The sequence below is a fragment of the Astatotilapia calliptera genome, chromosome 2, assembly GCF_964374335.1.
Source record: "Astatotilapia calliptera chromosome 2, fAstCal68.1, whole genome shotgun sequence".
NCBI classification, from domain to species: Eukaryota; Metazoa; Chordata; class Actinopteri; order Cichliformes; family Cichlidae; genus Astatotilapia; species Astatotilapia calliptera.
Window position 1 is genome coordinate 20985764 of NC_137423.1, and position 15374 is coordinate 21001137.

The 15374-nt window shown below is 44.4% G+C and overlaps 1 protein-coding gene across 2 annotated transcripts in view; it reads left to right on the forward strand.

Annotated features, from left to right (window-relative positions):
* Positions 1-15374, forward strand: part of myot (myotilin) — a 32069-nt gene that overhangs the window by 9010 nt on the left and 7685 nt on the right. The window contains exons 6-10 of one of the 2 annotated variants that reach the window (XM_026186441.2): positions 3271-3294; positions 3976-4095; positions 4180-4381; positions 13610-13829; positions 13952-14913. In XM_026186441.2, coding sequence (XP_026042226.2) covers positions 3271-3294; positions 3976-4095; positions 4180-4381; positions 13610-13829; positions 13952-14913 — 1528 coding nt within the window. Of the gene's footprint in view, positions 1-3270; positions 3295-3975; positions 4096-4179; positions 4382-8089; positions 8617-13609; positions 13830-13951; positions 14914-15374 lie in introns of those variants that run through there. The other variant, XM_080306069.1, reaches the window with a different exon arrangement.

A 15374-nucleotide genomic window follows, 5' to 3' on the forward strand; every position in this document is an offset into this window, starting at 1 on the left:
GTATCTGATTGAGGAATCACTCATCTTTGGAAAAGAGAGTTTATTACAGAGAAATGTCTCTTTCCAAAATAAAAGCTATACTATACGCTTCTTCTGGGCTATATTCTCAGCAGCATATTAAACATATCAGGTCCCCATAAGGAGAATCATGTGCTAACGGCTGTCTAAATTACTCGGGTAAAGTTTGTAGCATGCGTGCTTGTTGTTTTTGTCTGCTTCCACTTGTCTTTGCACTAGGATGATGTCGGTGTAAATGTTCAGTCATATTCGTTGTGTTCCCACTAGTGCTGTCAGCGTTAATCTCGTTGAAATGACGTTAACGCCACAACACGGCAAATCTCCGTTAACGAGCTACCGTGGATTGTCCCGTGCATGGGGCTGGATGGCCAACACGTTAACGAGCTAACTGCGCTAACACACTAGCTCCCACCCATGTAATTGAGCATTGCGTGGCACATCCAACATACTGTTTTACTTTAGTCCATGACGCGCTTACCTTCAGGGTCATACGTCACATGAAAACCAAAATAATTCCAAACGCCAGATCTGAATGAGGTTCAATTTGAGGTTCAATATGTATATGTATGTATGTATGTATATATGTATATGAGGAAGAGGGAAAGGAAGTTACAAAACAAAGACAAAACCAGTGTGTCAGTGTAGTTAAAAGGGAGTTTTTCCTTCCCACTGTTGCCAAAGTGCTTGCTCATAGGGGGTCATATGATTGTTGGGTTTTTCTCTGTATCTATGAAGCGCCTTGAGGCGACTTATGTTGTGATTTGGCGCTATATAAATAAAATTGAATTGAATTGAATTGAATAGTTATTGGCATCGGTGAGCCACTGTCAATATGTGACATATTGAAATCGCGTTTGAATTTGCGCTTGTTTTTTGCTTTCACTTTGCAATCACGTGAACTGTGTATAGAGAGCGACAGTACTGATTGGTGAGTGATGATAATTTGCGCACCAATTCCTCTGACATTGTCTTATCAATCGTTAGCTTACTATGCAAACATGACAAGTGAAATCTCCCGCAGCAAGCTTGCACAGAGAATCGCTGAGCATTATGTGAGTGTGTGTGTAAAAGCAGCAGGATATATATTTTAGTTCTGCTGAGCCAAATAAGACAGGTCAGGGTGCAGAAGTGACAGCCAAAGAAAACTGTCACAAAACGGAAAAGTTATGACAAATCAGACTATAAGGCAAAAAGAAAGTGCAGCTTTATGGTTTCACACAGCAAAATCTCCAGTGTTAAATTAACACTAGAGAGGGTCTATATGGGTCCACACCTCTGAGTATTAAATACAACACTGTTGAGTGTTAAATTAACACTTTTGACAGTGTTATATGTTTAAAAGTAACCTAGTCAGTTTTGAAGATTAACAAAGACTAACACTGAGCAGTGCTGATTTTCTAACACTGGAATATTTCTAACATTTTGAGTTATTTGAGTCCCACTGAAAACACTACGTCCAGATGAACAGATTCAACCTTTTGGAATATAGAATGCAAATGATGGTTGATAAATAGCTGGGTATGGAATATGACCACTGGCTAATTAAGGCCAATTCATAGCCAGTCGCCTCAAGGGACTTTATATTGCATGGCAAAGACCCTACACTGTAAAAGAAAACCCCAACAATCTAACGATCCCCTATGAGCAAGCACTTGGCGACAGTGGGAAGGAAAAACTCCCTTTTAACAGGAAGAAACCTTCAGAAGAACCAGGCTCAAAAAGGGGCAGTCATCTTCCGCGACCGGTTGGGGCATAGACAGCATTGTTTGTTGGAAACATGAAGCCAATACAGAAGAACCCTAAATGTACATTCGGTCTGAAGTCTACCAGATGGCAACAGCTAGCCTAATTGAAACCTATAGAAATCTATAGGAAAACAGCTTTCTTTCTTTCTTTCTTTCTTTCTTTCTTTCTTTCTTTCTTTCTTTCTTTCTTTCTTTCTTTCTTTCTTTCTTTCTTTCTTCCCACCTTAGCTGGTTTTTGCAATCAAGATGGCAACGGTAATAATGCTCATCTTGATGCTACAAAATGGGACTTCAGAGACCAATGGATGATGTTACTGTAGCTATATCAATGTTTTATACAGTCTATATTCTATACTGTCTATGGGGGTTGAGGGGACAGAGTTGCAGTGGTGTATACAAATGGGAAGTCGAAAGATGTGAGTGGAGAAGAAATGCTCAGTTCCCAAGCAGCCTGAGCCTTACTGTGAACTGCCTTTCAGTAATAGGCATAGTTGTAGTGAGAAAGAGCAAAATGCAAGGCAGCACCTCGGAGCAATGTTATCCATCGCCCCTGATCCTCTTCCTCCACGGCCCTGTCTGTCTGTGAGATGAACTTTTGTGGGGATGTCCGTGACTGTTCATGAAATGCTGGGCTTCTCCATCTTCTGGGGCGGGCCTACGGTGGAGCTCTGAAGATGAGGTGCTACTGAAGATCATCAGTCCTCCTGATCCTGAATGAATTTCAGTCCAAAGTCTTGTAACTCGTATAAAGTTTAAATGAAGTACGGCCAAGCGATAGGGTCCCACAGTGACCTGGGTTGGTGCCTTTTTTTTCGGGTGCTTTCCCATTCAAATGAATGGGGAAAAATTCTGAAGTTTTTTGGGAATTTTGCAGAAACCGTGTGACAAATCGGTACCCAAAGTCATAGCTCACCATTCCCAATCGAGCCGCACAAAATGATATAACATGTTGGGGTTGTCTCAAAGCTGCGGGGTGAGTTTCGCAGCAAGATTTCACATGATCAGATGTTTCGCAGCAGAAGAAATTTCAGACTGGGGCTGGGAAGAATAAATCCGACAAATAATAAGAAGTGTGCTACTGCATAGGCGACCTTAATAATCATTAAAAAAAAAAAAGACTGAAACTAGTAGAAACAAAATTAAACATTTTCAAACAATAAAAACTAAACTGACGTAGGAAAAGCTACTCTGGAAACTAACTGCAACTAAACTGGATACAAAAAAATCAAAATCAAAGCTAATTAGAAAATACTAAACTATAATAGCTGGTTTGGATGAAGGATTAAGCAGAAATACACTCCTCGATCTCACCTCTGAAGAGTGTGTAAAGATCCACACCCTGCACTCAAACATCTTTTTATCCCACGGTTAAGAGCTCACACGGGTCAGATTAGAGGCGCTTAGATGTTTTCTATCCAGAAACAGAATTCAATATATACAACTCTGAAAATATTATTACCGTGTAAATTCTCCAGAAATGATCTCATCTCTTTGCTTATTCTTCCAGAGGCCAGTTCTGCATCAGTGCCGGGTGAGTACCTGATGTTAATTACATTCAAACTCAAAGAGAAGCCATTTCCCCAAAGTGTCAAACCTACTCGACATTGTAAGATACAAAAAACAAAAAAACAAAGTCTCTGAAATTACTAAAAGTGATGTTTCTGTGTTGTTATTTAAATTTTCTTTGTTTTGTTTTGTTTTTGAGAGAATCCATGTTCCCCTCTGCAGGTGAATAACTTTCCAAAGCCTGTAAGATCAGAGAAGAAACATGTGCCCTGGATGGTTTATGGTATCGAGCTTATAGAGGATGGAGCATGGATCACATGACCAGAGTCACTGAACTATTAATTTGAGCCTCATGTCTGAATCATCAGTTTTTAAGTCTCTTTAATGGTAAAGTCAGGGCTTCCTGTACTGATCGAAGTGAGGTAGTTAAACCAAAGAGGCGTCTTGCGATCGCAGTAGCTCTCTGTGATGAGAGGGGAAAGTTCTTTCCACTAAAAGAAAGTGAAACACTGACAATTTTACATGTTGATATACAACAGTGCTACTGGTCTAAGACCGTAAAAGGCCTCCATCTTTAATTGATATGGTCCGTTTGATTTGATAATAGGGGTGTGTTTCTATAACAACCAGGAGCAGTGCGTCTTTGATCATGTGTGAAACTGCAGCCCTGGTGTCTTGATTACCAATGCTGTGTTAACCCCTGCAGAGGAGCTGTGTACTCTGGTGATCACTGAGGCCTTTCCCGAAGACTCTGGCCTGTTTAAGTGTGTGGTCCACAACGCTTTCGGCACTGTCTCCTGCTCAGCCATGCTGGAAGTTTATGACGGTGGGAAGTCCAGTTGTACATACCACAATGTTTTCCAGTTAAAAGTTCACATAGTGACTCTGTTACTTTACACCCCACACGCAGACCTGGACGAGCAGTTGGATGCCGAGGCCATTCATCAGGAAGCTGTTTCTATCAGGCAAGATAAAGAGGCCATGTCCCAACAAGAGACTTTGTCCTGCAGAGCAAGCAGCAGAGACTTTCCTCCAGGGCTGTCAGACAGTATCAACCTCCCTCCTCCTGAGTGGCCTGACAGCGCTGTAGAAGATGACATCCCAGTTGCAGAGTGAGTGCATGATGGTCTCATGAACATCCAACAGTATCTACAGTGCAGTGCAGTGCTTTTGCATGTTTATCACACTTACATGTTTCAGATCATCAAAGAATTTTAAATATTAGGCAAGGATGACCTGAGTAAATACAAAATGCACTTACTTTTTCTGTGTGAACAAATAATTGCCTCCTGAAGCTAATAACAGCTTGTGCCACCACTGACAGTAAAAACTGCAACCAAGCTTTTGTGATAACTCACAATGAGTCTCACCGAGGATACATTTTGGCCCACTCTTCTATGCAGAGTTGTTTTCATTTGGCTTCATGGGAGGGTGTTTGATGATGAATGGACTATTTAAGCTCATCTCGAAGTTCAAGGTACAAACTGACATCCTGAAGGATTACAGCAAGTCTCAAAAGCAGCAGAGCAGCCCCAGACCATCTCACCATGTTTGACTGTTGGATCATCATTTTATGAAACGCTGTGTTAGATTTATTCCAGATGTAACAGAACTCACACTGTTGCAAAATGTCATTCTACTGCTGCAGTCCCAAAATCTTAGAAATGGCCTTTTAACCATTTCCAGGCAAATATTCAAAAACCTAAGAAATCAGGAAGTGGGGAAAAACACTTTTCACAGCACAGTACAAATATTACATAACTCTGATGTCACTGTTTATGCACACTGATATGTATTTGTGGTTTTATGGCACTATTCAATGTGTATGACTCTACATCCCTGTTTTGTATAAAAAATACCCTTTTTTATTTACGAACTTTAGTTTGTTTTATACTGTATGGTATTGGATATTTCCTTTACGCATTTGTAGTTCTACTTTTATCCAGATGAGGTCGCTGTTATATTATTGCATTATCTCTCTCACCTGACACCGTACAGTCGATACTCCATACTTCTAAGAACGAGCCAGAAGTATGTTTGATAATTGATCAGAAAACAATTTCTACTTTCGGGGGAAACATATTTAAATTTACGCAGTAAATAGAAATAACATGTGTGTACTACGTGTAACGATGCTGAGCTTTCGGAAAAACTAAACCAATCTGCCAGACGTGCGCGGTCACGTCACTCCGCGTGCTGCTCGTGAGCGCGCGGTGTCACCTGTTGCAGTCTTGCCTCGCGCTTCTTCTCCTCAGTGGAGTTTCGGGGGTCGCGCTCTTCCCGCTTCAGTGAGTCCTCTCTCAGGTTTAAGGACAGTGGTGTGGAAACGTTTACCGAGGTAAGAAAGCCCCCGCATGTGTCTGCACCGGTAGCGGCAATACGCATGTTTTTACTACCTGCTGTTAACTTTGGCTGTTTGGACTCCAGCTCGTTTAACTCCGTACTATCGCCGCTTTTTAATCTTCCAACAGGATAATTTTCCTTCCTTGTTTATATCGTGGAAACCTGATATGCTATGTCCTCCTTAAAAGGTCAAACTATGTTTAGAGCGCTTGGAAAGTGAACTTCGGTCTATTTAGGGGGTCGGTGTCATTTGGTTGGTGCTGTTTGACCCAGGCTGTGGGGTAGACGTCATAACTGAAATTAAGCCAATTAAGACATTTACGACGCCGTCAGGTGCGAAACGGTCATTCATCGCTTTTCTGGAGTAGCTTTCAGGCTGTCCTTTCTGTGTATACCATAAATATGTGGCTTTATTTAGCTGTTTAGCTGTGTTTGGTGAGCACAGTCCCCGCTCGGGCCAAGTGGTACCTCAGAATGGGCTATGAGCTCATCAGTACAGTGGCAACTCTACCTTCAAGCCACCGGCGGTCAAACAAAATGCTCTCTCTCTCTCTCTCTCTCTGTGTGTGTGTGTGTGTGTGTGTGTGTGTGTGTGTGTGTGTGTGTGTGTGTGTGTGTGTGTGAATTCCATCCAAAAGAAGACTTCTCCATTCTGATGTGTTACTATGATGGGTTTAAGCAGAACCACAATGGATCATGAACCACAAATAAATTCTCAGTAAAATAAATATAATATATAAGTTTAGTAATAGGCTGCAGATAAAAATAACATCACTTCACTGATGCTGTTCAGTAAGTTGGTTTTTAGTGTGTTGCTTTGATTGTCCTCATTCTTCGGTTCACATTCAGCTAGAGCGAGTGTTTGGCGGTGTGAAGTATGTTTGGCTGTCCAGCCTATATGAGCGTTCAGAGCTATGATCTCATCTGTAATGTGAAGAGCAGACATGGCGTTGGTGTCCTTCAGAAACCCCCCCTCTCCCCGGTCTTCCTCTGTGTTACACACAACAACAGTTGTTCAGAAACTGTTGGCAGCAGTCTGGCAATTAAGGTCAAGTTGAGGTTCTTTGGCCGCCATCAAGTTTATCTGATTATCGATTAAATTATTTGATCAGGAAGAGGAAATTATCTGAGGCTGGCAAGGCATCTGTTGGTTTTTCCTACAGTAAAAATAACAGCCCAGATAAATGATGGTGCAGTGTACCTATTATGGCCGGTATTCTGAGAAACCATCCTACTCTGACAAAACGTCCTACCCGTATTATAATTTGACGGTGACTTGCGACTAAACCTAACCATAACCTTAACCTTAAACATAACCTTAAGAAGTATTCTGGATGGGTGAGAGAAAAAGAAGTTAATTCGGCGTTGGTGTTGTGCGCCTGCGCCGCGTCTGCTCAGAAACATTGGGTAGGATGTTTTTTTTTTGTTTTTTTTTTTAGGTAGGATTGATTCCCAGAACACCTGTTAAAGAGCACTTTAAAATCTGAAAATGAATGGGTTCGTTTTCTTTGAGGCACTTTGTGTGACCCAGCTGGCACATATAGGAGTGACTTTGTTTTCCATTTTCTTCCTTTTTTCTTTTATTAAGTACCCACAACCACTCACCCCCACCCCAAGTTCCATGGCTGTTACCAAGATATAAAGGGAAATGATAGAATCAAAGAATAGATTCATATTATATCGTTACTGTGTTGCAGTCAGTGAACTTCCATGGAAGTCTTTTTGTGTGTGTGTGTGTGTGTGTGTGTGTGTGTGTGTGTGTGTGTGCGCGCGCGTGTGCGTGCGTGCTAAACGGGTTGGGTCACCAGTAAAGTGTCTGCACCTGCCAGCCGATGTCCGAATACCAAGATTAATATAGCTTTGCCCACTTAATCACACAAACACACACACTTTCACAGGATTAGATCACAGACGCACACGGGCACATATATCATGTATTCAGACAGTAGCATTTAAAACACACACAAAAAAAATCCCACACATGGATCAACACATTGAATGCACTGTCATTAATTAACTGAGCCTCTGGCAGGTTAATATCCACTTACACAAAGCAGGAGCGTTTAACCAGTAGGCCTGAGCAGGGTCTGTTTTTTCAGGCCTTCCTCATATTTCACCAGGCTTGTAGGTATATGACACTATTTGTGTGGATATGAGGAATTAACCAATCAGATCTGAGAAAAATTAATCAGAATCAGCTGATTTCTTTGTACAGTGACTTTAGGATATTTAACAAAACCATGCAATGCAGTACATGGGCGTTTGCTGAAAGGCATTAGCTTTTTAAAAAAATTGTGTTGTTTTTTCCCCCAGAAAATTTCAGCTGTGTACAAAAGTGTATAGGGGGACAGTCGGTGCTGAAAAACACATATAATCTCTGTTAAAAGCTGCAAAGAAATCATCTTTATGCCCGAGTCCCTACTTCCGGCGCCACTCCGAGCTGGCAGCCAGTATCAGCAGCTCCAACCTGACAGTCCTTTTTTCTCTTTAATATATGTTCCTCTGTTGTTTTGTGTTTATTGTTTTTGTTTTTCTATTGTGGACTGCTGTCCCCCACAATGGAGCTCAGAATTCTATGGACAATGGTGTTCTTTATTACATTTTTTACGGCGTCTTTGTCCGGAGAGCGCGTGGAGGTCCGACCTCCCATTGTTTACAGCAGGGATCAGCTGTTAGCCCTCGGAGCCTCCGCTGCCCTGCCTACCGCCAAGCAAGCTAACATCCCCCGTGAGGTGAGGAGGAAGAGACGCGGTACTCGAGCCGGGATCGGGCGTCGCAGTAAAGTTAGGAGGTACCGGCCAGCGATTCCATCTATTATTATGGGGAATGTGAGATCTCTCCCCAATAAAGTAGACGAACTGGCAGCCCTTACTCGACATCAGAGGAGCTACAGGGAGTGCAGCCTGATGTGCTTCAGAGTCGTGGCTAACTGCGCTAACTCCGGACTCACACGTAAACATGGATGGTTTTCATCTGATCCGGGCCGACAGAACAACGGAGAGTGGTAAGAAGAGAGGAGGGGGTCTGGCTGTGTATGTGAACCATAGATGGTGTAACTCTGGGCATTTATCTATCAAAGAGACGCTATGCTGTAAGGACATTGAGCTGCTAGCGGTTAGCATGAGACCGTACTATCTACCACGAGAGTTTACACACGTGATTATGATAGCTGTGTATGTCCCGCCCTCTGCTAACGCTGCAGCTGCCTGTGAGGTCCTGCACACTGTAACCAGCAGACTCCAAACACAGCAAACTCAGGCCCTTTTCCTGATCTCTGGGGACTTTAATCACATCTCCCTGTCCATCTCCAGTCTATGTATAAACCTCTAGTACACAGAGAACCAGTAGTGAAATGCACCGTAAGGAAATGGTCAGCAGAGACTGAAGAGGCTCTGAGGGACTGTTTCCGTTCTACTGTGTGGGACAACCTCTGCAGCCCCCTGGAGGATGACGTTAACAGCATCAAAGACTGCATTACGGATTACATGAACTTCTGTGTGGACAACACCGTACCCATCTAAAAGGTACGGTGTTTTTCTAACAACACGCCATGGATAAATCCTGAAATTAAGGCTCTCCTCAAGGAGAAGAAGAGAGTCTTTAGATCTGGAGACAAACAGGAGCTGAGAGTTGTTCAGAAGAAGCTGAAATGGAAGATAAGGAAAGGAAAACTACAGGAGGAAGATGGAAGAGCAGCTGCAACAGGACAACATCAGAGGGGTTTGGAACAGCCTGAAGACAATCTCAGGACAAAAACCAACCCCACAGGCTGCAGGAGACTTGGGGTGGGTGAATGACCTAAATAAATATTTTAATAGGTTTGATCAAACACCCACCCCTCCCACAGCATCGTCCCCCCTGCTGCAATCTGCCTGTCCTTCATCTCAGGACTTCACACCTCTCAGCTTCACACCTCCCAGCTCCCAGTCATTACACCCACCCCCGGCTTCTGTGGACTCCAACATACACACCCCTCCCCCAAAATCCACTCTTTCTATCTCAGCACTTCAAGTGAGGAATGAGCTTCGCAAGATCAAGGTACGGAAGGCTGCAGGTCCAGATGGCGTCAGCTCCAGGCTCCTGAGATGCTGCGCAGATGAACTGTGTGGCATCCTAGGATATCTGTTCAACCTGAGCCTGTCACTGGGGAAAGTACCACAGCTGTGGAAGACATCCTGCGTGGTACTGGTACCAAAGACCTCCCATCCCAAGGACCTCAGCAGCTACAGGCCGGTAGCCCTGACATCGCATCTGATGAAGACCCTTGAGAGGTTGGTTCTAAACCATCTGCGCCCCCTGGTGAGGTCTTCATTGGATCCGCTGCAGTTTGCTTACCAGACTGGCATTGGGGTGGAGGACGCCATCATCTACCTCCTGCACCAAGCTCTGACTCACCTGGAGAAGCCTGGAAGCACTGTGAGGATCATGTTCTTTGATTTTTCCAGTGCTTTTAACACCATCCAGCCACGACTTCTGAGAGACAAGCTGGAGCTATCGGGAGTGGACCAACACATGTCCCAGTGGATACTGGACTACCTCACAGAACGTCCACAGTATGTGAGGTCACAGGGCTGTGTCTCTGACACGCTGGTCTGCAGTACGGGGGCCCCACAGGGACTGTGCTGGCACCGTTCCTCTTCACCCTCTACACTGCAGACTTCTCCATCAACTCCCCACGCTGCCACCTACAGAAGTTCTCTGACGACTCTGTCATAGTCGGCCTCATCACAGGTACAGACTCAGAGTACAGACAGTGGACTCTGGACTTTGTTGACTGGTGTCAGCAGAACCACCTGCTGATCAACGCCGGGAAAACCAAGGAGTTGGTGGTGGACTTCCGGAGACGCAGACCCACCACACTGACACCGGTGAACATCCAGGGAGTGGACATTGAGATAGTGGACTCTCATAGGTGGGTGTTCACCTGAATAATAAACTGGACTGGAGCCACAACACTGATGCTCTTTACAGGAAGGGTCAGAGCAGACTCTCCCTGCTGAGGCGGCTGAGGTCATTTGGAGTCCAGGGAGCGCTTTTAAAGACCTTCTATGACTCTGTGGTGGCATCTGTCATTTTTTACAGTGTTGTATGTTGGAGCAGCGGTTTATCGGCAGCTGAGAGGAAGAGGTTGGATAAACTCATCAGGAAGGCCAGCTCTGTTCTGGGATGCACTCTGGACCCAGTGCAGGTGGTGGGAGACAGAAGGACCCTGGCCAAAATAACATCTCTGATGGACAGTCTCCCACCCCATGCATGTAAATGTTGCTGAACTGCAGAGCTCCTTCAGTGACAGACTGCTGCATCCTAGATGCATGAAGGAGCGTTTCCACAGGTCCTTCCTCCCTGCAGCTGTCAGACTGTACAATCAGAACTGCTCCCAACAAACATAGATGTTTACATCTGCGCTGTAACTGCAATAAGTTAATCAACCGATTCACACTACAACCTGCTTTGCCTCTTATCTGTAGCTATTTTTATTTAAATGGCCTGCATTTGTATAGCGCTTTTCTAGTCCCTAAGGACCCCAAAGCGCTTCACACTACATTCAGTCATCCACCCATTCACACACACATTCACACACTGGAGTTGGTAAGCTACATTGTAGCCACAGCTGCCCTGGGGCGCACTCACAGAGGCGAGGCTGCCGGACACTGGCGCCACCGGGCCCTCTGACCACCACCAGTAGGCAAACATGGGATTAGTATCTTGCCCAAGGATATTTGGCATGCAGCCAGGAGGCAGCTTAGGATCGAACCACCGACCTTCTGATTAGTGGCTGGACCTGCTCTGCCACCTGAGCTACAGCCACCCCATATTATTTAATTTAATAACTGTACAATACTCTCTGTATATAGTAACCACTGTCCTTGATGTAAATATGTAAAAATTGTGTATGTTTCTGTTCCATGTCCTGTGCACTGTTTGTTTGTATATCTGTCTTTTTGGCTGCTGTTACAACCAAATTCCCCCTTGTGGGACAATTAAAGGATTATTCTATTCTATTCTATAATTTAAAGACTGGATCATGACTTTGTTCAACAGAGTTCTGACTATTTCAGTTCTTCTGAGCTCGATGGAATACTCATGAATGTACCGGTAGTTCACAATGTTTATTATGAAGTTTATTATAGAAGTTGTTTGTTTTTTGCAGCAGTAAGCTACACTGTTGCACATTTAAGGCCTGACAGCTCCTAACACTGCTTTTTTTTTTTTTTTTTTTTTTTTACATGACCGGATTTCATATGCATGTTACATGGACGATAGACACACTAAAGCTTTTACAGCAGTCTATACTTAAAATTCTGTTTAACTGTATGTGTATTAAACTGAGAAAGGTTAAACAGAGCGAGGGAAACAAACCGATAAGTGTACTGAGCAGAGATGTTGGCAAACTGGCAATTTAAAGTGTTACACTCTTCAGACAGAAGTTTTCAGGCAGCCAGTGTGCGCTATTTACTGATCTGCTGGTGTTTGCATTTATAACTGCCAATAAATGGAAATGGGAAGAAATGGGAGAAGCGACCTTCAACTGTGTTATGAGTTTGTTCATTAGAAGGCACTTTGTAAGAGTTGGTGATGAGACAAACAACCAGCTGATCTGAGCAGAGTAACTACACATAACAAATGTCTGATTGGTCTGTATCAGATTTTTAAATCCCCAAATATCAGTACTTGTCTTAAAAATCCTGGATCAGTCGGACTCTACTTTCAAGAAGCAGAAAGTCCACACAGATGCATCCATGTCTGTTAAAACATGCCAAATATTCCCAAACTGTAGTTAATTTGGTTCTTACTTATAGATTAAAACTCATGCTGTCAGAATTTTGAAACCCCCTCAGATAACACAGTACTGTCCAAAGCTATAAACCAACCGCTTGGGTAGAAGGAACATCACTGATCTTTAAATCCTCAATCCAATCATGCTAACCTGAAACCGTTAAATGACTGAAATGTGCGTATTCAGAGTTCTCTGCTAATATGTACACATCACAGATATAGTACCAAGAACATTTCTCCTGCTTAGCATGTCTAGCAAAGATCATCGACACATTAAGTTTTCACCTGTAAAAAGTCCTGATTACATATATCTAGGGGCCCATTTCTTTAAAATAAATAAATAAAATGAAAGCCATGCAGCTCTTTTTGTTTGTTTTCATTAGACTCCCAGCTTTACCATTCTCCAAAGACAGTTTTATATCCTTATTACAAACTCTTTGTAATGAGGATATAAAAGGAGATATAAAATAGGCCAGAGATTACACACACCTCCACTTACAGAAATCTTTACACTTGTCTTTTGTGCTTACACCACTAAGTCTAACATGCTTCAGAATCTCCCAATAAGCATCTATCAGACGGCGTTGATTCAGATCCAAGGTTTTAGGCTCTGGGTCAGCTGATGCTGGCTAGTCATCTTGTGCCCCCAGGAGAAGTGCAGAACAAGTGTGTGGATGCAAGGAAGTGTGTGAGAGCGCGTAAAGAGAGGGAGACTGCTATTGTCATTACTGCTCCTGCGTAGCCCAGACTTCGTGGTAGCCATGGGAACAACATTCTTTCCTAGTAGAAAAATAGAGGTCGAGCCAGGCTCGGTATTACAGGAGGAAAACCAGCGAGTGGGCTGAAATGGGAGTAGATATCTGTTACTTTCATTAAACAGCCTCACTGGTACCGTTTCAGTTATTTTGAAACATACTGTAATCTTTTTTTATTTTATTTTAAACAATACAAATACACTTTTTATCATATGGATCGCACACATGAGTATTTCAGTCACTACTTCAAAGACATCCCTCCCACCTCAAATGACTGTATAGCTGTGGGAAACTTGTGTATCCCGTAAAATGTGTACAACACCAGACTCCACATTTTGGAACCAGAAGTTGGTAAACGAAGAACGTGGACACATTGGGGGTTATTGAGAGAAAAATCCTTTACCTTTGAGGGACTTGTAGTAATATATTTTAAATCTACAGCTAACACACTTGTCTTTATGGCAGTTTCCCTGAACCTCAGCTGGCCAACCAGTATTCTGACGAAATCTTTGGGCGGAGCGAGGACGAGATCGCCCTGAGCTCAGAGGGCCAGAGGTCCCCAGAGGTTACTGCCCAAACTTGTACGTCTAGCCCAACCCCACCACCCTCACCCTCACCACCGCCAGAAGTCAAGGAGAAAGCCCAGGCGCCCAAGCTGTTCACCCCAAGCAAGCTCAGTTTCACAGTAAGAGTATTTCTGTTGTCAAATGTAAAAAGCTCAGAATTTTTTATTTAATCATTGCACTGAGATGTTGCATGATCCAGTCTTATTCCATGGTGCAAATTTGGTTTTCCTCTTCATTCCAGTCCTCCCAGTCAGGAGGCAACAACATGAACCTGTCCGACCTGCCTACGTTCACTCCCAGCACGTTCCCTCCCAGCGCCTTCAACTATGAGCGACCGAGGCATTTTATTCAGTCTCAGCCGGCCTTCCAGGCACCCAGCTACGACAGCGTGCTGAAGGAAGCCCAGGAAAACCAAAACAACTCCCAGCAGAACCTCAACAGTGCCCAGAAAAGTCCAAATGTCCTGGAGACGCAGATTCAAACTAAAGCCATGTCCACACAAAGTCAGTCATTTTCTCAGTCCGCGTCAAAGTCCTTGTCAGAGACCCAGTCACAGCTTCAGTCACTGAGCCTCAGTCACAACCAATACCAGTCCGCCGCACCGCCACAGATCCACATCCAGGCCAACGGAACAGCCAAGAGTTCTCCGTCTTCATCCAGCCTCAGCTCCCCTGTCTCCACCCCGGCCTCCTCTGCTGTACCTGCTCTTTCCTCCGCCGGCCCTATACTCAGTCACTCTCCCACCTCCTTCTCATCTCTCCCATCCTCATCTCTCCCCCGCACCACCATGCGCTCCACCATCACCCTCACCCCTAGCGTCCCCAGTGCTACTGGCCTTGGCAGCGCCACCTTACCTGCTAACCAGGACAGCATGTCGGCCTCTGCTGCTTACCTCTGCTCAGTGTTACCCTCCCAGTCCTCGTCCAAACTGTCTCCTAACACCAACCGTCCCCTCTCCTCCACCTCCCCCTCCCGCTCCCCACTCGCACCCTCAAGCCCTCTCCTCCCTCTGAGAACCTCCTTTTCTTCATCTGCTCTCCCTCAACAACCTCCGCCAGTGTCTCCTTCCCTCCCATGCTCCCCTCTCTCTTCTTCTTCCTCACCCTCCTGTGTCCCACAGCAGCCTTTCACTCCCAGCACCCAGAACAGTGTACAGCCTGCTGTGGTCTCCTTACCTGCCAGCTATAAGGGGACGCCAAGCACGTGAGTTGCTCGATACCTCAGTTTACAATTTGGCATGCACATTATTACAGTCGGTACAAATTCAGTTTCTGATATTTTGACATTGAAAATAAACCAAAACACAGCATAACTCCATGCAGCCTCCAAACTGATGATAAAATTGAAACATTTCTGTCAGAAAGTTTAAACAAAAACTTCATGAAGGAAGAATTTATCCCAGGCTGTACCGGTCGATCTACGTTCCTGTGGGTAGTGACCAAAGGAACGAGATCGCGCATTGAAGCTGTGGGCTTCCTTAGAGATGGGGTGAGAAATTCAGCCATCCAGGAGGGGCTCAGAGTAGAGCCGTTGCCCCTCCACATCGAAAGGTGCCAGTTGAGGTGGTTCGGGCATCTGATAAGGATGCCTGCTGGGAGAGGTGTCCGACCGGGAGGAGGCCCCGGGGCAGACCCAGGACACGCTGGAGAAATAATATCTTTCAG